At 40.9% G+C, this 27,757-nt stretch overlaps 1 protein-coding gene across 4 annotated transcripts in view; it reads right to left on the bottom strand.

Annotated features, from left to right (window-relative positions):
• Window positions 1–12,783: 12,783 nt before the first annotated feature.
• TRIM36 (tripartite motif containing 36) overlaps window positions 12,784–27,757 on the bottom strand; it is a 46,173-nt gene continuing 31,199 nt past the window's right edge. For 3 of the 4 annotated variants that reach the window (XM_006134474.4, XM_075931991.1, XM_075931992.1), the window contains exons 4-10: window positions 26,814–26,960; window positions 22,138–22,233; window positions 20,598–20,851; window positions 18,705–18,835; window positions 17,346–17,639; window positions 15,581–15,878; window positions 12,784–13,249 (exon numbers count right to left, since the gene is read on the bottom strand). In XM_006134474.4, the coding sequence (XP_006134536.1) occupies window positions 12,895–13,249; window positions 15,581–15,878; window positions 17,346–17,639; window positions 18,705–18,835; window positions 20,598–20,851; window positions 22,138–22,233; window positions 26,814–26,960 (1,575 nt within the window). In that variant the 3' untranslated portion in view covers window positions 12,784–12,894. The remainder of the gene's footprint in view (window positions 13,250–15,580; window positions 15,879–17,345; window positions 17,640–18,704; window positions 18,836–20,597; window positions 20,852–22,137; window positions 22,234–26,813; window positions 26,961–27,757) is intronic. The other variant, XM_025190383.2, reaches the window with a different exon arrangement.

Raw genomic sequence — 27,757 nt, 5'->3', positions numbered from 1 at the left:
ATATCTATTTGTTGTTACAGAATCAGGAGATAAACTTTAATGCTAACTGCAGGTGGATAGGACTTTTGTGTTCATTTTGTAGTTGCTTGAAGATTTTTGACATTCTTTCGAAAAAAAGAGAGAAAATGGCTTTGCAGATATAACATTTTCATTTGCTTGTTAAGAAAAAAATACAGCAGGAAAAAACAAGTTTTATACCATTTTGGTAAAATAAACCAAAAATGTGAAATTTTATTTTCTGTACAAAACATCTCACAATTTTGATTTCAAGGGCAGTTCATGAAAATTCCACCTCATCCAAAATGCAAACACAGTCATTTATGTATTCGTCTTCTTCCTCAGGGACATGTCTGGGTGAGGTTTAAGCCTTTTAAGGAATCGTTATAAAATCAATGACAAAACATAGGAAAAAGCTAATCAAGTTCTCCTGATATTCATGGAAAAGCATTTGTAATCCCTTCTGAAGCTAGCTGGCTGTAGTACAACTGATTATTTGTCATCTATTCATTACCCTCATTATGCTCAACAGCACAGCAGCAGGAAAATCCAACAAGTGACTAAGAAGCAACTTTTTTTACTAGGTACATTATTATTAAGTTGAAGTTTTATAAAGTCCAATAGAATTCATAACACTTTCTAGATATAATTTTACACAGCCTAATCTAGATTTTTCAGATACAATCACTTTTCCAACACATTTGAGTCACTTAAAATAAGAGAAAAATTAACATGAATGATGAAAGTTTTCTGAAATCCAGAATAGGTCATTAAACCAGCAGTGCACATACATCTGTGATTTGTGTCCAACAAGCAGCATTGCCCTGGCCAGATATGCATAACTTAGGAAAGTGTCTTTACAAGTAGCATTAAAAAAGTGGAAAATGAGAATGTGTTATTTTGGTCCTCTGCTGCTTCAAATCCTTGTTTGATTGTCCCTCTCTACCATTTGTCAGCATTGTGAATTTCAAGGCAAAGAAACTGGCAGTTACCAGAACAATGGCAATACCATTATGTTTGCATTTCAAAGGAGAAGATACGTTTCCCAGCTTTCCTTCAAAGCAATCTTTCAGTATGTCTTTGCATTCATCTATAACCTATAGCAGGGCTACTCAACACGTGGCCTGCAGCCCATTTGTTTGTGGCCCACGGTACGGTTTGGGTTTATACAGGGCTCAATATATAGCCTGTGGGTGGGATCCTTTGAACATGGCCTTCACTGGGAACATACTCCACAATGGTGAGTCAATATAATGGTATTCTGTTGATATACATTTTAGTAGTTAAATTCCTGGACTGTCATTGATCATTAAAAGTGTTGCCATATGGGTGGAAATCAGAAGCACTGATTTCATAGGCTCTCTCTACACTGGCGTGATCCTGTGCCAAAGCAGCCGCTCTTGCACAAAAACTTGCTGCCTGTCTACACTGCCGTGTGTTCTTGCGCAAGTAAACTGATGTTCTGCTATATAAAATCAGGGCTTCTTGCATAAGAACTATGATGCTCCCGCTCAGGAATAAGCCCTTTTGCGCAACTGTTCTTGTGCAAGAGGCCAGTGTAGACAGGCACCATGAATTTCTTGCGCAAGAAAGCCCGATGGTTAAAATGGCCATCAGAGCTTTCTTGCGCAAGAGAGTGTCTACACTGGCAAGGATGCTCTTGCACAAAAGCACATGCCAGTGTAGACGCTCTGTTCTGGAAGAGTTTTTGCGTGAGAACGCGCCAGTGTAGACGTAGCCATACATTAGAACGTCAGTGTTCTTGCACAAGAACTTGCGGCCAGTGTAGACAGCAAGTTTTGGAGTACAAGCAGCCGTTTTTTGCACAAGATCGTGCCAAAGTAGACACAGCCACAGTTACTTTACTTGGGCTTCCCAGAACAGGCATGTCATGTTTCCAAATGGTGTTACTGGCTGCTCTGACACTACATACCCTACACTCTTCTACCCATTTCCATTTTTAACCTTCCTACTGAGACAGCACACTCGTATGTTCTTCTCTTTTCTGTGCACATTCTGAATACCTCTGAAGTGCTGTTACAAAGTTAAATATGTGTCTGTGATTATAAGGGCAAATCTTATTCCCACACATCATGGATGCATAGAGGAGCCACACACACTGCTGAAATGTCTGTTTACCAAAGCTGGGAGCTTGCTCCAAATTGCTGTGTAGATATCCTCTAAAGCAGGGAGGCCACTTCACAAATTTAAGGGGCCCTAGGCTGCTCTGGAAGGGGCAAGGTTGGGACACTTCCCCTGCTCTCCCACACACAGACCCTGATTGGCCTGGAGGTGGGGGAGCACATGAAGTCTTTGCCCCTTGCCGCCCCTTCTCCCCCCCTCAGAGCTTAGAGAGAAGTGCCAGTTGTTTTAAATAGCTGGAAGTTCCCTCTAGGTGCTGTGCACCCCTGGCAGCGGGAGGAGACTTTGCATGCTCCCGCACCCCCCAAGCCAATCAGGGCCTGGGGGTGGGGAAGTGTGTGCAGTCTTTGCCTGCCACCCCCATCCTGCAAGGGGTGTGCGTGCGGCAACTAGAGTGAACCACCAGCTGTTCTGAACAGCTGGTGGTTTCCTCTGGTGCCGCGTGCTCCTGGCTGAGGGAGGAGACCTTGTATGCTTCCCTGTCCCTAGATCTCATTAGCTTGGTGGCGAGGGAGTGGCAGGGCAGCCGTGGGACAGATCAACACACTTGGCAGGATGAATCCAGCCTGTGGAGGCTCTCTTGCCCACCCCTGCTCTAAATGGCCAGCCTACCCCATGCTACCTATTAACATTCCTTAAGCTATCCGACTCCTGTGGAATGCCAAAGACTCCACTTTTAAAAAAATGTTGGCTAAGTTAACCTTGTGTTCGAAGTATTCTTGTACATGTTCAGATCCAAAATGTGCATGATTTATGTCATCGCCTTTTTACTACAGCATTTCCTAATGAAGATTAGGGCCCCACTGTACTAGATGCTGCATTTGTATATCATGGACTGAATCCAACCCCTTTTGACTTTAATGAAATTGGATAATGCCCAAAAAGCAGCAGCACCTGCCTGACAGAGTTTACAGTCTCACATCTTAAGCCTACATTCACTGAAATGAGTGACAAAGCCCCCATTGACTTCAGTGGCACAGGCACAGAGCCTCAGTCCTTGATCTTGTGAACACTAAGGTTTCAATTACGTACACTTTTATACAAGCTTATACAAGTCCCATTATCTTCAGTGCTTTTCCATGCTTACAATTCTTTGTCCTTGCTGCTTTTCATCTCTCCAGTCTCAGCTGCACCCAGCTACTTTCTTTAAATCCTTTAATGGTCTCCTCCATTCTGACCTACTGACTGGGAGAGTGTCAAAGCCAGCTGAATCTGCTCTCAGCCAGCTTCCTGTTTATCACAGGCCCCCAGTACTTCAAGTAAAGAGCTTCACCTAGAACAGTGGGTCTCAAACAGTGGTCCATGGGACCACTAGCGGTCCTTGACCATCTGGCAGGTGGTCCGTGGGATCAGGGCTCGACCCCACAGCAGGGAGCCTGCTCCAGCCCTGTGACTCCCTCTGCAAGTCTGGAGCACCTGCACCAGTTTCCCGCTGCAGAGGGTGGGGCGAGGTAGGTTGCTGGGAAAAGAAACAGCTCTGCATGATCCTGCTCTCCCTTCCCCCAGGGAAATGTCAGCACAGGAAACTGCTCACCTGGAGGCATGGGTATAATAGGTGAGGAAAGGCATCGCCTTCCCAAACTGCCAGCCTAGCCCCACACACAGCATTCTGGGGGCAGAATGTTACTGCCCCTCACACCTGCCCTCTTAGTGCTCTGGGGCCACGCATCCTCCTCCATCCCTGTGCTCTCAGGCCGGAGAGGCTGGGGACATGCATGCCCACTCGCCCTCCTCTCCTCCCTGTGGCGGTGTGAGGAGGGGGATGTGCAGCACGTTGCCCCACCTCCCCCCATGCAGGGGACTCTCTGTCCCCACTGGCCCACCGTTCCCTCTCCCCACTCCCCAGCCTCAGAAACCTGTGCCCACTGGCACCCTGTCCCCAGCCTCAGAAACCTGTCCCCACTGGCACCCTATCCCCTGCCCTCCCAGCACCCTATTCCTCTCCCCCGTCTCCAGCCGCAGAAACCTGTCCCCACTGGCACCCTGTCCCCTGCCGAAGCACCCACTAGCACCCTTCCCCAGTACTGTCGTCCCCTGCTCCCACCAACACAGTTGGGGACACAATAGTGAAGTTTGGGGGGTAAGAGTTGGAGGGGGGGTTTTTGCATCTCACTTGTATGGCCCCAACTGACTTTTCTGTGGGTCAGTGACCCCTGACTCAAAACAGGTTCCCAGCCCTTCTCAGAAATAAAGACAATGCAGAAACTTTTTGTGTTTGACAGTCTTTTATTTTAAAATGAAGCCTGGACAACAAACCCCCAGTTGGGGCCAAGCCCCCATCTGGCCACAGCATCAGATGTGATGCTGTTGCAAAAAAAGCAAATATGATTCTAGGTTGTATCAACAGGTGTGTTGTAAGCAAAACTCGTGAAGTCATTCTGCCGCTCTACTCTGCACTAGTTAGGCCTCAGCTGGAGTACTGTGTCCAGTTCTGGGCGCCACATTTCAAGAAAGATGTGGAGAAATTGGAAAGGGTACAGAGAAGAGCGACAAGAATGATTAAAAGTCTAGAGAACATGACCTGTGAAGCCAGGCTTCATGAACTGGGCTTGTTTAGTTTGGAAAAAAGAAGATTAAGGGGGGACATGATAGCGGTTTTCAAATATCTAAAAGGGTGTCACAAGGAGGAAGGCGAAAATTTGTTCCTCTTGGTTTCTGAGGACAGGACAAGGAGTAATGGGCTTAAAGTGCAGCAGGGGAGGTTTAGATTGGACATTAGGAAAAAATTCCTAACTATCAGGGTGGTCAAATATTGGAATAAATTGCCAAGGGAGGTGGTGGAATCTCCCTCTCTGGAGATATTTAAGAACAGGTTAGATAGACATCTGTCAGGGATGGTGTAGACGGAGCTTGATCCTGCCTTGAGGGCGGGGGGCTGGACTCGATGACCTCTCAAGGTCCCTTCCAGTCCTATTATTCTATGATTCTATGATCATAACACTCCTGCACTCCCCTTTCCCCCAGACCTTACATCTGAGCCTATCATACACTGGAACCCCTTGCCCTGAGCCCCTCACATACCCCAACCCAAATTCCTGAACCCTCACATCCAGAAGGCTGTGGCTTACTTAGTACCCTACCCTACATCTGACCACAACACTGCCCGGCCCTGGAGCCCCCTCCCCGAGCCAGCGTTCCCTTATCCAGCTCCTCCCGCATCCAGATTTCCTCCCAGAACTTGCACCTCTCACCCCTTCCCACACCCAAATCCCTCATTTCCACCCCAGAGCCTACACATTCCATCTCAACCCAGCAAGCAGTGGCGGATTTAGGGCAGGGCGAGCGGGGCGGCTACCCCGAGCCCTGCGCTTCTCGAGGCCCCGCGCATGAGCTGTGTCAAAGGAGGGGCCCCGCAGCACTCTCATCAGACCCTGCCAGCAAGGATACGGCTAGACTGCAGGGGTGTGTCTAGACTGGCAAGATTTTGTGCCAAAGCGGGCGCTTTTGCACAAAAACTTGCCAGCTGTCTACACTAGCCGCTTGAATTTGCGCAAGAACACTGACGTTCTCATGTAAGAATTCAACGCTTCTTGCACAAATACTTTGACGCTCCCACTCAGGGATAAGCTTTCTTGTGCAAAAGTGTGTCTATACTGGGCACGGATGCTTTTGCAAAAGCACTTTTTGCGCAAAAGCATCCGTGCCAATCTAGACGCTCTTTTGCGGAAATACTTTTAACAGAAAAACTTTTCCGTTAAAAGTATTTCCGCAAAATCATGCCCGTCTAGACGCAGCCCAGGAGTTTTTCAAGATTCTGGAGATATCCCAGAAAAACTCTTCTGCATCCAGGGATGCATTTGTTCTTCCACTTCTTTTAGTGGAAGAGAAAACATGATCTTTCGGTCACCCCTATATTCCTCTTTCCACAAGGAATAAGGGGGCTTCCAAAATAAGGGGTTTTCTGACATTTGGTTCAGTCTAGACAGGCCAAATGTTGGAAAAACTTCTTCCTACAGAAGAATTGGGGGGGGGAAAGCAGCAGTATAAGGGTTGGGGATAGCAAGTAATAGAGAGGAAGAGAATAGAGAGGGCGGGGCTTCAAGGAAAGGGCGGGGTGGTAGAGCGTGTCTTGTTCTGTCATTTAAAAAGTGAGCTTGGGTGTAAAAAGGTTGGAGACCACTGGACTAACTAATCTTCCCCTCAGCCAAGCAGCTCCTATAGATGCATCAACTGGGAAAAAATGGTGGATCAGCATCATTTAACTAAGTGTATCCTTTTTAAAACAGGGAAGAGGATGGAAGTGATGAGCAATGAAAAGCATCATGGGATGAAGATGACACCTCACATGAGGAGGGAAAAGGATGGGAGTAACTAACACTACTAGGCAAATCTTGCATTTGAAAGGCACGTATTGCCCAGGCTAGCTATTAGGCACAGAGAAGCTCAACATGGAGTGTTGCTAGTCCAATCAGCTATGTTGATCTTTGCCACAACAATCACAGACATTCTGGGGAAGCTTAATTACTTTAAAAGCCTTTTTTCCCTTCCAGTCCAGACACTTAATTAGTCCAAGAGACTGAAAGTCCAAGACATTCAGCTTCACTTTCTGCTGACTGTACTCAAGCCGGTAAGGGTATGTCTACACTGCACGGCTATAGCGACCCCACATCTTAACAAGCTGCTTGTTATTTCAAAATATTTTTTAAAACAACAGGCATGTTATTTCAGCATCCCTGTAGCCCTCATTTCACAAGGGATAAGGAATGTCTTGAAAATAGTGTAAAAAAAACCCAATAAATGGTCTGGTAGCACTTTATAGACTAACAAAACATGGGATACCAACTAACTCGGCTACCCCCTGAAACTTTTGAAATAGTGTGTTATTTTGAAATTTGGCACTGTGTAGACGTGCCAAAGTTCAAAATAAGCTATTTAGAAATAGAATAGAAAATTGCGTATCTTATTTTGAGTTAGGTTGCTTCTACACAGCACCCTTAAGAGAATTTCACAAGTGTGAGAAAGCAAAACAGAATCTTGATAGCTACAAAGGGGAGAAATGATCATAAAGACTTTAACAAAAATGTTAAAATAAAAAATCAGTCACTGTGGCTAGGAAGCCAGAGGATTTGAACACATCATGAACTATTGAAATGAATGTTTCTTTAGAGACAGGTAACATTTCTGCGATAAATGTCAGGACATTAATTATCCAGGCCTGATGCAATCTAATGTCATTTTACTCTGAAATGAAACTAAAAAGAACATACATGGTGGCTTTCTTGTTTTACTCTTAGGCTGCGTCTAGACTGGCATGATTTTCCGCAAATGCTTTAAACGGAAAACTTTTCCGTTAAAAGCATTTGCGGAAAAGAGCGTCTAGATTGGCACGGACGCTTTTCTGCAAAAGCACTTTTTGCGGAAAAGCGTCCGTGCCAATCTAGACGCGCTTTTCCGCAAAAAAGCCCCAATCGCCATTTTTGCTGTCTACACTGGCCCTTTTGCACAAAAGGACTTTTGCCCGAACAGGAGCAGTGTAGTATTTCCGCAAGCAGCACTGATTTCTTACATGAGATCATCAGTGTTCTTGCAGAAATTCAAGCGGCCAGTCTAGACACAGCCTTAGAGTCCTTTTCCCCCAGGCCCTTTCTGTCTTAATAACTGTAGACAGCTGGTCCCCAGGTTACAGACCAAACACTTGGCTGTAACTCAAAATGTTTGTAAGTCAGACCCCATTGAGTTACACTGCGACCACGCTGTTCATAAGCATGGGTCGCATTTGTAACCTGAGGACCCCTTTACGACCACTTAATGGGAGGTTTGGTCATAAATGCGAACGGTCGTAAATAGACCGTTTGTAACTCGGAGACCGGCTGTATACTCAATTTAAACTTTCAGCACTTTGGGGCAAGGACAATGCCATGTCTTTATAAAATGCAATACTGAGTTATGGAGCTGTATTTAATAGTGTGGGGCTGGCCTGTTCATTTTACAGGAAAACTACATAGGGGATAGTATTTAACAGGAGGAACAACAAACAACAAGGGAGAAAGACGTTTAACTCTGAGGAGGCAGGCATGTCTCTATAGGTGCACTGAGATCCAAAGAGAATGCTCTTGTTAAATCATCTCTCTTCTTAGATAAAAAGCTCCCTTTTCTTGCCTTAGGTAAATCCAACCAAAGCTTGAGTCCCATAGGGAGAACAGTCAGACTAGGAGCAGATATCTAAAACTAAAAGGACATCTAGATGTCTGAAACAGTGAGGCATCAATGTGGAAAGGTGGCCTGATGCCACATACTAGGTTTTTACAGGGGGCTCATGCTATAGTCTTAGCTGGGAGCTAGCAATAGCCATTGGACGTGCTGGGCTGCTTTGAGGGAAAGAGAAAGGAATTTAGTCTATCTTTCTAGCAATGTTATACTGCGAGAAAAAAGTTAGAGGCATCTGACAAATACATTTTTATATAGGGTAGAACAGTGGTTGCATTTCTCACTCCATAATTCACTGTTTAGTTTGGTTACTTAAATAATCTAGACATGGTAAAAGGTCATGCTTGAGATGAACTGGTCTTGCACATACAGTTCTTGTCTTGGTTTATTGAAAAACTTTGAGGGCATGCCTACACTAGGAAATTTTAAAATAACTTATTTTTAAATAACTCCAGAAATAACCATTTTGAAATAGCGTGTATACATTACGGGGAAGCCTCGAAATTAGTTCGAGGCAGGCTCCCTTAATGTGGATGTGCTACCTCAACTTACAAGCCCTAGGAAGCACTGGGGAGAAATTCCTCTGAATGACTCTGGGGAGTAGTTATTTCAAAATAGCAGCAGTGGAGCATCCATACTACTGTGATTTCCAAATAACTATGTCAAATTAAGCGTGATTCCTCGTGCAAAGCAGGAGTTCTCTCTAAATATCAGGCTTGCTAGAGTGGACACTCCACTTGTTATTTCTAATTAAGGGAAGCTATTTCAAAATAACTCCCTAGCATAGACCAGGGCTTAGAGAGCATTTATGAAAACTATTTTTCTAGTAGGAATCTCTTTCTTCACTTGAGTCATTCAGTAAAATTACTAAGATTTGGTTTTACTCTCTCTTACAGCCTTTTTAAATGACATTAAAACAATTTACACACTTAATGAGGTGTGGGGGAGAGATCTGTTTTTGTTTAGACAACTTTGAAAGGGACCCATTGCTCATGGTCAACTGCAACGTTCTTAAATCAAGTGATATAATCAAATGGGGCCAAATAGTTTGTCATCTAGTCCAGGGACAGGAGACAAATGCATTGTTTTTAAACTGGAGTGGAAAGAAACACTGCATTAAATTCTCTCACTTCTGTCTTAAGGATTCTATCTAGCACATTGGAAGTGGAAGGAAGAAAGGGGTTAAGAATTCTGTAAGGACGCTCTGTCAAACTAGACAGGCCAGCAAAAACAAATGAATCCCTTCATACTCAGTTGGACTTGCCTATTGCAGTGTTTATGGTTGGCAATAAAGACACAAAAAAAGTCTTATCGCAGTGCCAAGAAGCTAGAAATATTCCTCAGGCCACGTCAAAGCTACTTCTCTCAACCTGCACTGAAGTCTCACATTAAAAGTGGTTTCCTACAGATATACCTTTAGAGCAATGTTTTCCTAAATCTTAAAAATAGGACAAGGTTGTGAGATAAAAAATCCAGTTCCAGACACAGACCGTAAAGTCTCTAAGTATGCCCCACAAATAATGTGGTTCCAAGAAGTACCAGCAAGCTCTACCTCAACTCAAGTAACTTTCAGAGAATGCTTATTTGTGGTCTCACAGCTGCTTTCCCTCCCACCCACATCCCCAACATTTTAAATAGAATTACCCACATTTACAGGTACATCTCTGAAAAGACACTTTACACAAGTTACAATGTATTACTGCAGTCACTAAACAAGCCCCATTTGACTATATCACTTGATTTAAGAATGTTGTTGAGGGAGGGCTAGCTCAGTGGTTTGAGCATTGCCCAGCTTAAACCTAGGATTGGGAGTTCAATCCTTGAGGGGCCCATTTAGGGCTCTGGGACAAATCTGTCAGGGATGGTACTTGGCCCTACCATGAGGGCAGGAGACTGACAAATGACCACTCAAGGTCCCTTCCAGCTCTATGAGATAGGTATAAGAGCAGCATTTCTGCCTTTTACAGAATACAGTGTTTTGAGAGTGTGTTGGCTAAATGTCAACTGCCCTCTTAGAAAAGGGATCTAGGATCATTTACTTGCACAGATGAAAGGTTGGTAAGACAGACTGTTCTCGCTGTAGAGAGCAACTATAATGAAGCAACCCACAAGTGAGCCCAATTTGTTGGGTGAAACATGAAGGAAGCCCTTCTGATTTAGTGATAATCTAGCTGAGCCATATTGACATTTGTTCAAAATTCAGTAATTTGTTATATTATAAAGTTAACTACAACTCTCAGTATGCCTCCTCCCAGAAATGACAGACACAGAAAATCTACTGCTACAAAGCAGAACAAAATTGGGATTTTTTGCTTTCAAAACTCTCAAATTTTAAGAAATTTCATATAATTTCACTTTCAGGATGCAGTGTAGGTTAGGTCAATAATTAGGAATAGTTAAATCTCAGCAGTCCTAAACAAACTGGTATTAAGTCTAAAATAGATGAATCCACTCTGAGAACTATGGGGGGGGGGGGAAACAACCCCATAATCACGTTTATATCCTTGAAGTGTGATAACATACTTTTCTTACATTAAGAACATGAATTTTTCCATATCTAAAAACATTCAGCTACTGTGAGAAATTACCATGTCTTAAAAGTAAAATGCTGTAGGACTAGGATATAATAATGTGAATGACCCAGCTATATTACTTTTCCATTTTTATTTTAAGAGCAAAACCTAATTGAAGGTACATTTACACTTAAGAACAAGGTGGCCTCGTTCAAAAATATTCTGCACTTTAGATGTTTAAGGAAAAAAATGTCTTTTTACATGACTTAAACCTACATAGAGCTTTGCAGATCACAGTAGTCACCAATTGTTTTGTTAGGTTAGCAGCTATATTGCACAATTCTTAGATCCGTCTACTTGTAAAGTGCTATTTTGTAGCAAGAAATTAGTTTCACAAACATTTGAATAGGAAAGTGTCACTGAACTACTATTACAAGATGACATTATTTCCATCACTGTGAAAAATGGAGAACTGTTTGCCTTTGTACAATAAGGTAGTATATTTGTTGCTTAATAGACTGAGGGAGCAAGTACCATTTATTACTGTATTAATGTGTCCAAAGTATTCAAGTAATGCCTAGTGGAAATAAATTTTTAATTTAAATAATGAGGAAATGCATAATAATAGACATCTCAGAAGCTGGATCATGGTTTAGTTGACAGGCATGTTGATTTATTATAGTAATCTACTTATTAGTCACTGACTAATAAATAGTTCTGGCATAGCTGACAAATCTCAAAACATTAACTTTACCTTGCATTAAATTTAAGTTTATGATCCAGAATGATGATTCTCTTCAATTGTGGAACGTGGGGGAGAAGGAAGTACTGTGATTTTCAGATTCCATTTAAGTAAACACTATATACTTAGTAAAAGTGAAGTACATTTACTGCTTACATACATCAAGACAACCACAACTGAACAAGAAGACTGAGTTATTAAATATCTTATATTTCAGGAATATTTTCAGTTAGAGATACGTGTTTCTTACAAGCTATGGTAACAGTGCAAATACTTAAGCCATTTTTACACATACTGCTTTCAAACATATATAAATACAGCATTAGAGAATTTTAACACAACAAGGAAATGTTTGAGCTACACAAAGACTCAAAGGCAAAGAAAGAATGTCTCAAATGTAAATCAGTGCATTTTTCTAACATTTTTGCTAAAAACAGTCCTTTATTAATTACAAAGTTAACTTACGTGTATGTATTAACAGAAAGACCTGAAATTTTTAATTTAAAAGTTATGCATTTATCATTTGTGTCAATTCATTATTTGTTTTTGTCCAGCAAAAGATCTGGAACCATTATTATACAGGCAGATAACTGAGCTTCAGAGACATTGAAGACCAATGTTTCAAGACAAATTGTACTTTTAAATATGTTATGCAGTACATACTACAAACCTGGAATAGTAAATATATATTAAGAACCTCATTATTAACCACTGTACAGTTACCCACCAGTTTCTGGAAGCCATAATTTAATTTATAGTCAATCTAAATGTATATCAAAAACAGTAACCCTCCCCTGCACAAATACAACCAATTCAGTGCAATTTTGATTTCTAACTGCTTTGCATTTTCCATTGGTGCAAACATTTAGCACAGAAAAATCCATCACACTAGTGCTCATGAATCAGTTACAAAAATGCCTGATCACTCAAATGCATTAAGGCTCTTTTAAAATAAAGGGATGCACAAAAGATAAATGTACCATCGTGTGGGCTTTGACTCCATTAAAAAGAAAAGGCAGCAGAGCCAGCTAAGTAAGGATATAAATTATATCAACACATTTCCAGCTCTTGAAAAACAATTAGGTTGCTAATCAAACTGTGAGGAGCAAGTTTCAACACACAATCAAAGAAAGGCAGGAGAGTGGAAGAATGTCCTCCTGGGCACTATAAAGTTGGTAAAAAGGCAGAAGAGTTTGGACAATAATTTGTTTCTATGATTAAAAAATGACCCAAAAGCATGAGTGCAGCAAAAGCACTTAGGAGATATGATGTAATTAATCAAGATTAAATGCTAAGGCAGATCCTTCTGCTCACATTTTTCCATCTCAAAAACCGTACCAGTAGAGATTTGCACTACATATCATCTTGGTATTCCAAATACTTTTCTGTGACAGCTTCTTCAAGATGAATTCCTGCACTCCCCATTAATGCAAATGCTGGATACATTGTCCCAGAGCAGTCTACCTGGCGTTCATAGAGGCATTTCATGTGATCTGCATCATAGAATCCGACTTTGCCTCTGTCACAGTCAAGACAGATTCCTATACATGATGGCATCGGAAGAATTCTATTTGCCGAGTCTTTGGAAGCAGTAGGTGCCTTGGGAATAAACAATTTCTTCATGCCTAAAGTAATCAGTGTGAAAGGCTGTGATGAATCAAAGCAAGTATCTTCACTCCCACTGTCATGACCGCTGTCCTGTTCATACCTAGAACAAAGAGCACAATTTTCTCAACAAAGAAGGCATAATCAGAATGGTTCCGTTATTTTAACAACTGAAGTATTTAAAAAAAAAACCCACAACAGATGCTATGTGGACTAGAGCACTGCAAAAGATTTGTGAAATAAATCTTAGAACCATGCCACCTGGACAGCTTTTCAGGTGGTCTTGTGGTCAAAATAAGGGTTGACAATCAGGAACTCTGGATTAAATGTCTGGCTCTGCAACAGACTGTGTGAAACCATGGTCAATTCATGATGCTGTTGCCACTTTCCTTCTCTGTGACATAGGGTACTACTTTACCTCACAAAGTTCTTATGAAACAAAATTCACTAACATTCTGGTGAGGTCAGATGCTACAGTGATAAGCACTATATGGAACTCTTTAAAATAAAATTCCTGACATAGATAAGATGACAGTTCAGAACTGTCAACTCTGGCAAGACCCCTTCAAACTGAGGTGACTAGCTGCAGCAATCTTTTATAAAAGCCAAAATCAGACAATGCCTAAGAAATCTCTGAATTCAGTGAAGGACTAGCAGGATTCTTTGGTTAGAATGCTGAGCAGTGTGCTCTGTCTGAGGAAGACCAAATTCAAACATTTTTCTTCCCAGTTTCATGGTTTCGCTCCTCCTTGAGCCCCCTATTCTGGATTACAAACTCTTCTCTCATTGCCAGCCTCCCACAGAAGTGATATATTCAAATAGCTACACTTATTAAGACTGGCTGTTAAACTAGTGATAGTCAAATCAGCAGAGGTACCCAAACATTGTTCTAGAAACATTTTGACCACCTCAAAATAGGCAGAACCAATGGCGCACCGATCCTTCAATTTGTTTGAGGAACTCAAAAATCAGGCATGTGGCAGGGCAACAAACAGAAGAGCACCTTTAAAAAAATCCTCAATTTCCTTAAACATGCCACAACCCCATAACTTTTGTTCTTTGAGTTCTCTAGATTGTTGGCCTCACAGTGGATGAGTGAGGGAAGAAGAGATGTGGTACATGCCCATTCCATTTGAGACATGGAAAAATATTTTATTACCACATGCCTTATTGTCTTAACATCTTCAAGCTTTCTCACATGACCCCTATATTAATTACCTATCTAGTAAACCTCTGAATCTTGGGGCCTATTTCCAAGATGTTACAAGTCTACATCTACCCACTTACCAGTGAGAAAGTGTTGAGGGATCTCTATTGTGATCTATGAAGGTGGTGAAAGGGCATGACTTATATATTAACAGAAGAATAAAAGAATGTGCAAGATTTTTTTTCGTCCTTCTCCTCATTTCTGGACTCTGAATGTGTCAATTATACCAGTTTAGATCAGATTTCCATACATTCACTGGGTCATGCTCCTTAGTGATGCATAAAGAAAAGATATAATATTGAAGAGTAAGAGAACCTACAGTTTAACATGCATCATGGTTGGGGATGGAAGAAGGTTCAAGTTACATCATCTGAAATTCCTTCCAGGCTTAATGATTAATTTGACCCTTAGTTTTCTCTTGCACCATGACCCCACCCACTCTCAATAAACAACAACCAGGAGTGGCTTGAAAATTCTAAGCTTACAGAACTTTTCTTCAGTTGGAGGAGACAATATAGTGTCCTAACACTACTTTGTGTTTAATACTCTCAAAGAACTCAAAGCACATAAGACAGCAGTCTTCTCCAGCTCACACATGAAGTTCTGATTCTTGGAATGACCAGAAGGCCCAGAACATGCAATCTCTTTATATGTAGCCAAAATCATTACAGTTGGGACAGGATACATTTGAAAGTCCTTCATTTGTACTTTGCCCCTCAGTTGCTGCTAAGGCAGCACATCTTACTTCAGTGCAGTGCTATGCCTGCAATCAGTGAGACATTGAGATCCAGTGAGGTAGACTACTATGAAAACATGTCACAGATACTGTTCCAGTCTCTCTTGTAAGACCTAACAGGCCCTCTGAACTCTAGGAAAGCTGCAAAACCTAGGATATCCTGTACACTTGCAATGGACAAAGTAAGACTCCTATATATTTCAATTGTCTCTGGGGACAAATTAGGGATTTGGATATTTTAGACATCAATATTAATTGCTTGCTTCTCAGGTAGTCAACCAACTGCTGAAAACATAATTTTTCTTTAAATCCGAGATTCTAACAATTGCTTCCCATCTCTTCCTTTACCCTTCCTCACCCACATGATTGCTGAAGCTAATCTAACTTGAACTAATGCGAGGTAAGGTCAATTCTTAATTCTACCAAATGGAAAGATGTGTCTAATTCATTTTAAAGTGAGGTACTGTTATACAAAGATCTACCACATTTACCTTGGGCTGGTCACATCACGGGGATTATGGAGCCATTCTTGTAACTTAGTGTTAGATGCAACTCCCACTTTCACCAAATATGAATATGATTCCACATGAAAAGCCCAAAAGTGCTTCCCTTTTGTGATTCCATTGTCTCCAATGATGTAGTCCAGGGTTGTGTAGCATCCCACTTGGATACGTTCAGCCCCTAGCAGCAAAGGAAATCCAGCCCTACTTTCCACAGAGGTTCTCCTTGGATTCAGCACGAGACGTTCACTGTTGTAGCCACATTTATCATCAAAAAGAAAACTAAAGACTAGAAAACAACAACAACAAAATCACACTAGGTCAATATTTGACCATGAGGGGTTTTTGTACGTATGTTACATTTTTCTAAGGTGAGCTAACACGAAAGGTAGGAATAAATGGTAAATTTTCAGAATGGAGAGAGGTAACTAGTGGTGTCCCCCAAAGGTCCATACTGGGATCAGTCCTATATAGCCTATTTACAAATGATCTGGAGAAAGGGGTAAACAGTGAGGTGGAAAAATTTGCAGACGATACTAAACTGCTCAAGATAGTTAAGACAAAAGCAACCTGTGAAGAGCTTCAAAAAGCTCTCACAAAACTAAGTGATTGGACAACAAAATGTCAAATGAAATTTAATGTTGATAAAGGTAAAGTAATGTAATGTACATTGGAAAAATAATCCCAACTATACATATAAAATGATGGGGACTAATTTAGCTACAACTACTCAGAGAGATCTTTGAGTCATTGTAAACAGTTCTCTGAAAACATCCACTCAATGTGCAGCAGCAGTCAAAAAAGCAAATAGAATGTTAGGAATCATTTAAAAAGGGATAGAGGATAAGACAGAGAATAGCTTTATTGCCTCTGTATTAAAACCATGGTACCACCCACATCTTGAATACTGCATACAGATGTGGTCGCCTTATCTCAAAAAAGATATATTGGCATTGGAAAAGTTCAGGAAAAAAAATTGTAGGGGTTTGGAACGGGTCCCATATGAAGAGATTAAAACAACCGGGACTTTTCAGCTTAAAAAAAGAAGAGACTGGGGGGGGGGGGGGGGGGGGGGGGGAAATATGATAGAGGTCTATAAAATCATGACTGGTGTGGAAAAAGTGAATGAGGAAAAAATTCTGTATTTGTTCCCATAACATAAGAACTAGGGGTCACCAAAATGAAATTCATAGGTAGCAGGTTTAAAACAAATAAAAGGAAGTTTTTCTTCACACAGCTCCTGTTCGGCCTGTGGAACTCCTTGCCAGAGGTTGTAAAGACCAGGACTTTAAGAGGGTTCAAGAAAAAACTAGCTAAATTCATAGAGGTTAGGTCCATCAATGGCTATTAGCCAGGAGGGGCACGAATGGTGTCACTAGCCTCTGTCAGAGGCTGGGAATGGGTGACAGTAGAGGGATTAACTTGATGATTTCCCTGTTCTGTTCACTCCCTGTGGGGTATCAGAAGATAAGATACTGGGCTAGATGAACCTTTGATCTGACCCAGTATGGCTGTTCTAACGTTTTAAAAGATAAACAACTGGTAGTACAATACAAACTACTGCAAACATTTTACTGGTTACCAACTCATCTCAACTTAATTAATAAACATGGTGCTTCTTTATTCATATATACAAGCACCATTAGGATGACAGCAGATTGAAAATTTAAAATTTACTTGAAAATGGGCATAAGTTGAAACTATACGCATTGTACATTGATTCAGCTGTCTATGAATTAACTGAAGCCTGCTATACCTTGAGCTGGAGGTGTGTGCAAGATAACTTCCCTGCTCCAAGGGCTGCAGACAGATCCTTTATATCCTCTGACTCTAAAGGCATAGCTGCTATTATTTTCAAGGTCCGAGATTACTTTACTCTTGCTGCAGGCTTCAGTTTCTTGCCATGTTACATTCTCCTCTTCTCTATTAAGTTTACGGTATTCAAGGATATAGGTATCAGCTGAATCTGTCTTCTCCAGATGTTCCCAACAGATCAAAGCTTTATTATACATTCTGCTCTTCTCCTCGTTGATCTCTGGTACATCTACACCTGAAATAACCATCATATACAAGAAAAAGTATTTTTGTATGGAGTAATCAAAATTCTTCCTCCTGTGTGAAAGATACTATGAGTGGGTGTTTATTAACTGACTAAGCAAGATATATCCCTCAAGTTCCCTGCTCTCATTTTGAATGTTTCCAGTATTCCTTATCTACTTATTTAAAATATCAAGAAACTACAGAAAATTTTAAAAACCTACACGCAATGTCCTTTGTGTATGTTGTGCCAGGTGTCAAAATGTTTATCTAGGCCAAGTATTATTACCCGTCTAAAAGATACTTCTAACCATCAATGAACAATTCTGATATAGGAGGATTACTGAATAAGCAGGAGGCCTACTGAATAGCAACTAAAATAGTTTTTGGTACCAATACCTCCAAAACACAAACTATTAATTACTATAGTTACTCCTAAAGTAGTTCTATGTGAAATTTGCTCTGCACACGAATAGTATTTTTCCATTTTTGGTATTATGAGACTGCATGTTAAGATGGAGCGAGAATTTTCCCTGACCTTACATACTTAGTGTATGCTTAAAAATTAGAACCAAGCTATGTCAGTCAGAACTGTGAAATATTTTGGACTGAGGACATTACAGTTAGGAGGATCAAAACTTTTTGTGTAGATGCAGCTAGGTCAATACCAGGATTCTTCCATAACGTAAAAACCACCTCTCAAAGGCAGTGGATTAATTACATTGATACAACCCCCCTCCCCCTTCTGTTTATCTAGGAAGCATTAGCTGTAGCACCACACGTCCACTGTGGTAGCACATCCATCCTCTTAGTAAACATTGAGTTACAAAACTGAAAAGCTGACGTTTGATGACATATGTTGGGAGTGCAGAAATCTCTGCAGCACTAGCTTAAAAAACAAAACAAAACACCCTTTTTCCTGCTGGGAAAACAGCTTTTGGGAGGAGCATCGTGGAATTTGCAGCCATAGTCCAAAGATCTTAGAAATCCTGCCTAAACCTAGCCTCCTGTTAGAGCTAGTAACACCACCAGAGCCACACCTCAGGAAAGAGGTAATAAAAACAACCCCCTTTATTACATTTACCACTGGTGTAGAAGGACAGATCTCCAAGAATCTCTTCTTGCTTTGTTATATCAACCACATAGTCTTCAAAAGAAGCTTGAGCTGCTGGCCGGAAACTCTTCAAAGATTCAGTAGCTTTTTGAATTCTAAAAGAGAGAAAAAAAATAGACTTATGTATTCAGCAAGGTTGGACTACATTCACAAGGGAAGGAGTCGACTTTGACTATGTCTGCAGAGCCAAAAAAGTCCTGTGGCAAGGAGTCTCAGAACCCAGATCAAGAAGTTCATGTTTTGCCTTTCCCCATCCACCCAAAACAGCAGCATAAACTTTCCTGCTCAAGTTAGAGCTGGGCTCAGAAACTCCTCCCACCTCACTATTTCAGAGCCTGGATCCCAGCCCAAACAGGAAAGCCTATAGTACTATTTTTAGCCCTGGAGCAAGAGTCTGAGTCTACAGACCTAGGCTCCAGGACTCATTCCTATGGGTTTTCTTTGTTTTTGCAGTGTAGATGTACCCTTAGGCACTGACCATTGCAATATCTAACTTTTAAGCTCACTAAAAGACACTTGGAGAAATTCACTACTAGATTCCCTATACAATGCATGGGGGACAGTGAGATGCCTAAGAAGTGATTCACAAAGACAAGCATGCTGAGCAGGTAGCCACCTAAGCTAGCTGTCAGCAAATGCTGAGGAAACAGGTATATAACTCCTGCCCCTTAAAAAGGAAGTTAAGATTGCAGGCCAGAAGCAGCATGCTTGCCAGATTAGATCTTGCAAAAAGGGATAGGCTGAGGAAACCTGGGATTCAGATGTGAGCTAGGAGCTGAACTTTTCAGCACTGTCAAGATTTAGGCTATGCACATATCCACCAGCAGAAACTTAAGACACCTGGCTGTGTCTAGACTTCACCTGCGTCTGGACTACAGCCGTGTTCTTTCGAAATTAATCGAAAGAACGCGGCTTTTCTTTCGATGGTGGTAATCCTCATTTCACGGGGAATAATGCCTTTTTTTGAAAGTGTTCTTTTGAAAAGAGGCATTCTTGAATGCAAACAGGGCTTTTTCGAAACAGAGCATCCAGACTGCCTGGGTGCTCTCTTTCGAAAAAGTAGCTCACTTTTTCAAAGAAGAGGTTGCAATCTAGACGCTCTCTTTCGAAAGAGGCTTTTTTGAAAGATTCTTTCAAAAAAGCCTCTTTCGAAAGAGGCTTGTAGTCTAGACGTACCCCTAGGGAACTTTAGGCACTAATAAGATTCACAAAACCCCTCTTTTCTTAGGCACCTTAATGCATCTTCATCTCCCCTGTGAATCTGACCTGTCTTGTATTGAAAACAGCATTAAAATTCAAAGCATGCAATCCTGCTGCCCTGGGCAAAAATCCAGACATCATTGGAGCCAAGGTTTCACTCAAAAAATTTGTACACTGACAAAAGAAACCTAAAAAGGTAACATTACAATTGGCAAACTGAACACGTACACATGCCTCCACAAAAGTAGCTTAAAAAAAAAAAAAGATTAATATTAATTACCAGGAACGGAGATCAGCTTTTAGGATCAAAGAGGTTAAACAAGGAAGATATCTATTAGATTATCAAGTCTACCTTCACAAATTCATGATATAGTCTCCCTGCCAATGGTGGGCTGTGCATTAATCGAAGAGTGTTCTACTTTGTCACTCTGCATGGATGAATTTCTGACTTATTTCCATAAATTGTTTCCTATATTATGATGCAACTTAAGAATTGCCATCTCAGTAAAGAATGAACTTATTATGTTAATCTCTACACAATGAGCATCAATGACATCCATAATTTTAGTCAATAGCCAGCAATATTTTAATAAATTTGAAAGAAATGATGAAAGACAAAATTTTAAACAATCTTTATAATGTAAGGTAATTAAATACCTGACATGGAGCTGTTTTGCTGTTTGAACAAAACAAGACTGGTCTGTTTCTTTGAGCACTTCCTGAGCATATCCCACAAGTCCATTGTTTTCTAGAAGTCCTTGATATTCCTCTATTTGGGTGTGTAGTTTCTCTAGTCTTAAGTTTTTGGAAGCCTCAATTGCTCTCAGAGCAGCTGATCTCCTTTCTTCCAAAACATCAAACAACTTGTCAAAGTTATAAGATGCTTCTTCTTTAGCTCTCTCGCCATTGCACTATTACAAAATACAAAGTACACTTAAAAAAAAATAGGAACCGTTCCATAGTATTGTGGAATCTTATGGAAAAAGTTTTATGAAAACTTTTCAAAACAGCATTGCAAAGTTCTTCTCAGTCTTGGCAACGAATTTTTGATGGGCAAAAACAGATAGTATTTTCATCATCACCAAAATACAGAGCAACCGACTAGATCTTGTGGCTAAGTTGGTAAATTTTCATGACAATTTCACAAAGCTAATGTAGTAAGTGAGGGGATAAGAAAATATTTCTCTGCTCATCCAATGCAATATACTAGACATTTTTCAGCCTGCATCATTCCACATGGATTTAAACTGACTCTTGAACAATTTATGCAATGGCAGCTTAACAAATTTACTTGATAGTGGAATAATTTAAGCACTGGAAAATAAGAAGTTTCCTTATAGCTAGAATACTATATAGTATTCATGTAATATTTCCATGTAAAAAGAAGAGTTATTTCTATTCTGAGTGTAGAAAAGTGATTTATAAAATAATTTCCTGGTGTCAACTGCTTTTCAAAGTTTATATATTTCCCCAACACACACACACACTGAAGCTGAATTTCCTGAAATAGGGTAAGTGAAAACTCCTGGTTCAATTGTATTTTGTATTCTCTCTGCACATCTAATACTAGCTTCCTCTCAGCCTCTTATGTTGCATATATAAGCGGTTTCTCCCCAGCCTGAATTTCTGTTATTTCCTTTAAAGTTGGATTTTGACTGTATTATAGTCTAACTAAAATTTAAGATGGATGACATTCTCTGTCCTAAGAAAATATATAGCCTATAAGGAGATATCATCAGATATTTGGTACATTGGAGTTGAACCTTTTTGACTAGGTCTCAGGGGGTTAGCTGTGTTAGTCTGTAACCAAAAAAACTTCAATGGTCCTGTAGCACCTTAGAGGCTAACAAAAATACCTATAAATAGTATCACGAGCATTCATGGGCACAACCCACTTCTTCAGATAGCAAATATTATGGAGCAAGGGGCACAGATTTCTTTACATTTCAAAATCTGTGTTCCTTGCTCCATAATATTTATCATCTGAAGAAATGGGATGTGCCTTTTTTGACTAGACAAGCAACTCTCCGTTATTTTGTGCAATCAATGTCACTCACACTGTTAAAAGTCTACTCAGGCATCTGTTCATCTCAATTTGCAGAACATACACCATTTTTATTGATAACGTAAAAGATAATACTTAAGAGCAAATTTTTGAAAAAGAGAATGTTCAAATATCTGACCAAGTTATACCTACCTCAGTTTCTTTAATTAAGAGACCCAGTTCAGAAATTTGACCTTTCACCTGGCTCTCCTTACTAATGAGGTATTCAATGTCCTTTGAAAGTTTCTCCTGTTGAAATATAATAGCAAGTTAGAAGAAACAGGATAGTATGCCTACCCTGCAGTTAGTGCATGTAAGCCATCTACAAGACAGACATCCAATGCTCAATCTGAGTTGTTCAGTTAATTTACCTATTTACAGAAGACCAATAGCCTGTGATGGATTATACGCAAGCAAAATGTTACAGGAACATACGCAACCACGACAGGTCACTGATCAACCCTATCTGGTGTTCTGTAGTTCATGTCAGATGTTTCCAAGGAAGGTAAAAAAATCTCTGTAATACACCTAATCTTATTTTATAGTGTATCATGCACTAGGGAAGTAAAATCCCATTTAAGTAGTTAACCAGTTAACTGATTAAATGGTGTCGGGCAGGGGCTGCTCCAGCCCCACACGGGGCTGCTGACTCTCCGCCTACATGGGCTGGGAATTGTCTGCCCCTTCTCCCTCCTTGCTGCTGTTTCCAGCCCCATTCGAGGCTGCCAACTCCCGGGGTGATGCTTACCAAGTAACCGGTTACCCATCCACATCCCTACCATCTACCTTCTAAGGACATTTCTTCCCAGCCTCTGAAACCAATTCTCTTATAGCCTGAAGAATGAGATTTAAGATATTTGTGATAATTATAATACTTTTGTAGTCCCTTATATGAATAAGCTCCTAAAAACCACAAAGATAATTAAGATTATGATGGCTGGCAGAATTTGACTTTTTAATGTAATTTTGATGAATATCACCATTTAATTTTAAGCATTTTTAGTTGTATCTATTTAAATTGTCACAGTTTCAGGATATTATTGGGGGTCATACAATAACTTAATTACCTAGACACTGGAATTCTAAACGTTAAATATTTAACTGTAAAAACACAAGCTGTCAAATTAAACTCTTAAGTTCTCAAGGAGCATTTTTCTTACTTTCCATAAGTGTAAATTGTTATTCTGAGTGTAAATGTGTGCATTGCCTTGTGACATGGTGCATTTGATTTTAACCAATAAAAATCTTCCAAGCCTAATTGTAATTGAGTTGTTAGGAGTTTCTGAATAAATGCTTCTGTATGGTGATATTCCATACCTTGGGGGTGCACCCTATTCCTCATCTGTATGTAATTGTGATATTGCATATAAAGCATGCCATGGAAGGTACAAGGGAAAGGATATACTCTGCTGAAAGTCATTTTTCTATCTAAACATGTATATCATTAATGCATGTGAAATAAGAATGGTGATCTGTGGTTTTCATTAAAATATGCTGTGAACTTGGGAGGTGCCAAGATGCTAATGCTACAGAAACAGACAATGGCAAGGGAGGTAACCAACATCCGGGTGGGAGTTGTGTTACAGACATCACCAGCCATTGTCCAGCAAGGGAGCTACAATGCAATGACTCACCTGCATGAGGCCACACCCAAGGAATTGCTCAACCTTGCCTGAGAACTCAGCAATGCACATCACACATGCCCAGATTTATAATTTCCAAGCTCATGGACTAAGATCATAAAAACCAAACACAGGGACCCATGCTTTACCTTTTCTCCTGCCCCCTACCTATGCTTCAAGCTACACAGAAACTTGAGAAAACTGAAGATGCCAACAGAAGGGACTGACTCAGGTTTCAAGGATGAAATCTGTACACTGCAATCTCCAGTGGGATGAAAAAAAACCTGCTTAATCTAGTTGTTGCCCAGTCTAATAGGATAGAGAGTTTAGACTGCATGTTTATATTTTCTTTTGGTAACCGCTCTGACTTTTTGCTTATCACTTAAAATCTATCCTTTGAAATCAATAAACTTGTTTAATTGCTTATCTTTATCAGCAAATTTGCTTGAAGTGTTTGGCAAGGGAGCTTGGCTCAGGTTTGCAAAGTTTCAGTTGAAGAGGTGGATGGTACATTCCTGAAGTACAGTACTGGGAGTTGGGCAGGGGAAGAACCTCTCTGTGTGATTCATGAATAGTTCTGGGAACATTCATGCAATCTAGCTGGATGTGGGGGCTCCACATGTGGTTGTGCAAAGTGATAACAGCATCTGGAAGGGGTTGCTGCTGGCCACTAACAAAGCCTTGTGAAAGACACTTTGGGCTGGAGAGAGTTCACAAGTCACAGTGGTCCCAGGCTGCACTCTGGGGACCCCATCACATACATCTCCCTGTTTTTCACAAGAACCAGAAAAGTTGAAAATACTGCAAGGATGGGGGGGGAGATATAAAATAATCAGTGCTGGAAATCTAACAAGAAGGGGGAAAAACCCTATCCTAAACCAGGTAGCATCCATCAGGTATAAACACACCCCCATCAAAAACAACCAAATATTTGAGTCTCAGAGGGGTAGACATGTTAATCTGTAACTACATTTTTTTTTAAACAATTGTCCTGTAGCACCTTAGAGACTAACAAAAATATATAAATAGTGTCATGAGCGATCATGGGCACAACCCACTTCTACAGAAGACAAATATTTGAAATTTGTTCAACAGTTCTACACGTATGCATGTAGTTCAGTTTGTTTAAACTAACTTGTAGTTCTGTTAGGCTTCTAGAACTTGTTTCAGCTATTGTACAAATTTGCTTTCCACTATTTAAGAAAAAAAAATATCACTGTTTGAAATTCCATTTGCACCTTTGTTTTTTAGTCAGTTCCTCCCCAAGTCATACGACAAAACACTGTTTTACCTGAATAGCCAGTAATTCCATATTCTCAACTTTTTTGGAGTCTGTGCTTTACAGTCAGATAAACATTAACTGAAACATTTTATCAAAATGGGCAGATAAGGTTTATAATTTTAAATGAGCTGGAGTATGTAGTTTAATGTTTAGATAGCTATTAACACCTACTCAGACTGAAGAAAATAGTTACAGTGTGTTCTATTGTGCAACAGTCAGATGGATAAGTAGGGCTCTACCAAATTCACAGTCCATTTTGGCTAATTTCATGGTTATAGGATTTTAAAAATAATACATTTCAGCTATTTAAATCTGCAATTTCACACTGGTGTCATTGTAGGGACCCTAGGGTTACCAGATGATTTCAAAAGAATACCTGACATACTTATCTCAGATGGGGGGAGAGGGCCGGCCGGGAGGGGAGTGGGACTGGCCGGGGTGCACGCAGATCCCGGGGTGCTGCCCGTCCCACGCACAGTCCCAGTGGAGCACACGGGTGAGTCTGGCCCCAGGAATTCCACCCCACTCTGGCCCCGCCCCTCTCCCTCTTTACTGTGCAGCTGCGTACTGCCTGGCTAGTAGACACGTTCATACAGTGTGAGCATATCTACCAGCCAGGCAGTACACAACTATGTTTGATACTCGTGACAATATTAAAACTTAATTAGAAAATACTGGACATTTATATGTCTGGTATTTTCTCAATTTGTTTCCCGGACAGAAAGCTCAAATCCCGGACTGTCCAGTTCAAAACCAGACACCTGGCAACCCTAAGGGGCCCTGACCCAAAAAGGACTTGGAAAGCATGGGTGAGAGGTGAAGGCCTAGATGGAGAAGGCAGCTGAAGCCCCACCCCTTCTTCCAAGGCCATGCTCCTTCACAACCTCCCTCCCCCCATTAAGCACTGCCCAACCCCAGCTCTGGACTGGAGCTGCTGCGTGGCACAGGTCCAGCCTTCCCCAGCTGCCCAGGAGCCTGACTGCCACGGCCCCAGCCCTTCCCAGGCGCCTCGGTAGTGTAGACAATATTGGGAAGGCAAAGCCTTCTCTTTCCTACATTACCTGCGTCGCCCATACTTGAGGGGGAAATCGCAGTGCTGCCACCCCTACTTCCGCATTCCAGCCTGCAGAGCTGGGAAGTCAGACTCCCTGATATGAAGGCAGCACAGAAGTAAGTGTGGCAAGACTGCAACCTCCCACCCTAAAATCATCTTACAGCCCTCCCCATGCAACTCCCTTTTGGGTCACAATTCCCAGTTTCAGAAATGCTAGTCTCCCCCAAGAAACCTACAAAGTATAGAATAAAGGTACAGAAAAGACCGGATTTCGTGGGACAAAGGGTGGGATCAGATTTCACAGTCTGGAACACATTTTTCATGTCTGAATTTGGTAGAAAAAGCATTAATTACAACAGAAATGTAAAAGCCTAGGAGTGTTTAGAATCCAACATCTAATACACTTAGGCTACATCTACACTGGCCCCTTTTCCGGAAGGGGCATGTAAATTTCAGCAGTCGTCGTAGGGAAATCCGCGGGGGATTTAAATATCCCCCGCGGCATTTAAATAAAAATGTCCGCCGCTTTTTTCCGGCTTTTAAAAAAGCCGGAAAAGAGCGTCTAGACTGGCCCCGATCCTCCGGAAAAAGTGCCCTTTTCTGGAGGCTCTTATTCCTACTTCAAAGTAGGAATAAGAGCCTCCAGAAAAGGGCACTTTTTCCGGAGGATCGGGGCCAGTCTAGACGCTCTTTTCCGGCTTTTTTAAAAGCCGGAAAAAAGCGGCGGACATTTTTATTTAAATGCCGCGGGGGATATTTAAATCCCCCGCGGATTTCCCTACGACGACTGCTGAAATTTACATGCCCCTTCCGGAAAAGGGGCCAGTGTAGACGTAGCCTTAAGGAAAAATGAAATGACATTTAGTCTTACCTTGAGTGTTTTGTAGGCAGTGCTCATGGTTGTTACTCTGTGATTTGCATGAGATCCACCCAGTTTACAAAGATGACACACAGGCCTTCTGCAAATTTCACAGTACATATTTACTCTCTCCATTTCATGTTCTGGACACATTAAGATCTGCCAAAAAAAAGCGCAAATATTTTTCTGAAATATAGTTAACAGCTCATTAAGATACAGTTTAACAGTAAACGAATCCCATAATCACTGGACTATAGTGCAAACTCAAGTAATGTGCATTCATCTTATTTAAAATCCATTGCTAAAAGTAAGTATTTACCAGTGACTTGTGTATAGGAGGACAGAGGTAATATGAGCAAGTGGATGGATGCAGTCCTCAACTAATGCAAACTTTTACTTCTGAATTCCAAGAACCAATTATTATCTTCTTTAGCCTTTCCACTGAAGAGGACAATCTGTTTATCAAAGTTACTGAGAATTTCAAAAGTGCCATCATTAGGCTGGAAGTATGAATGTATGGGATTCTATGGCTACAGACTGACTTGCAAAATGAAGGGATGCCCTGATGAAATTCCTTTAAACAGACCTCAAAATATGAGGATTCAATTATTAGCCACTGTTTGGAAGACAAGTCACTGTTTCCAAGGAATTTCTAGCCTTCATAGCCGAACACATTTCTACTTATCTTGTCTCATAAAAAGATTCATTGAAAGTACTAGCCCTCAAGCAAGGTGAAAATGGAAAAGACCGAGCAGATTACCTTGTCCTTCTCTCAATTAAGGAACAAACATAGTATAAACTTCTCTCAGCTACACCACCCAAGTCACCAAGTTCTATCAATTTTGGTTTAAAATTAATCAAATAGAGGACTAGGAACATTGTTCAGAGGACTAATACTTTACACATTCAAGTCATGTCCTAACAAAGCATGTGATGCAAGTGCACATTTAACCTTA

Source organism: Pelodiscus sinensis, chromosome 6, assembly GCF_049634645.1.
Source record: "Pelodiscus sinensis isolate JC-2024 chromosome 6, ASM4963464v1, whole genome shotgun sequence".
Lineage (NCBI taxonomy): Eukaryota > Metazoa > Chordata > Testudines > Trionychidae > Pelodiscus > Pelodiscus sinensis.
This window is presented reverse-complemented; position numbering and strand designations above follow the sequence as displayed.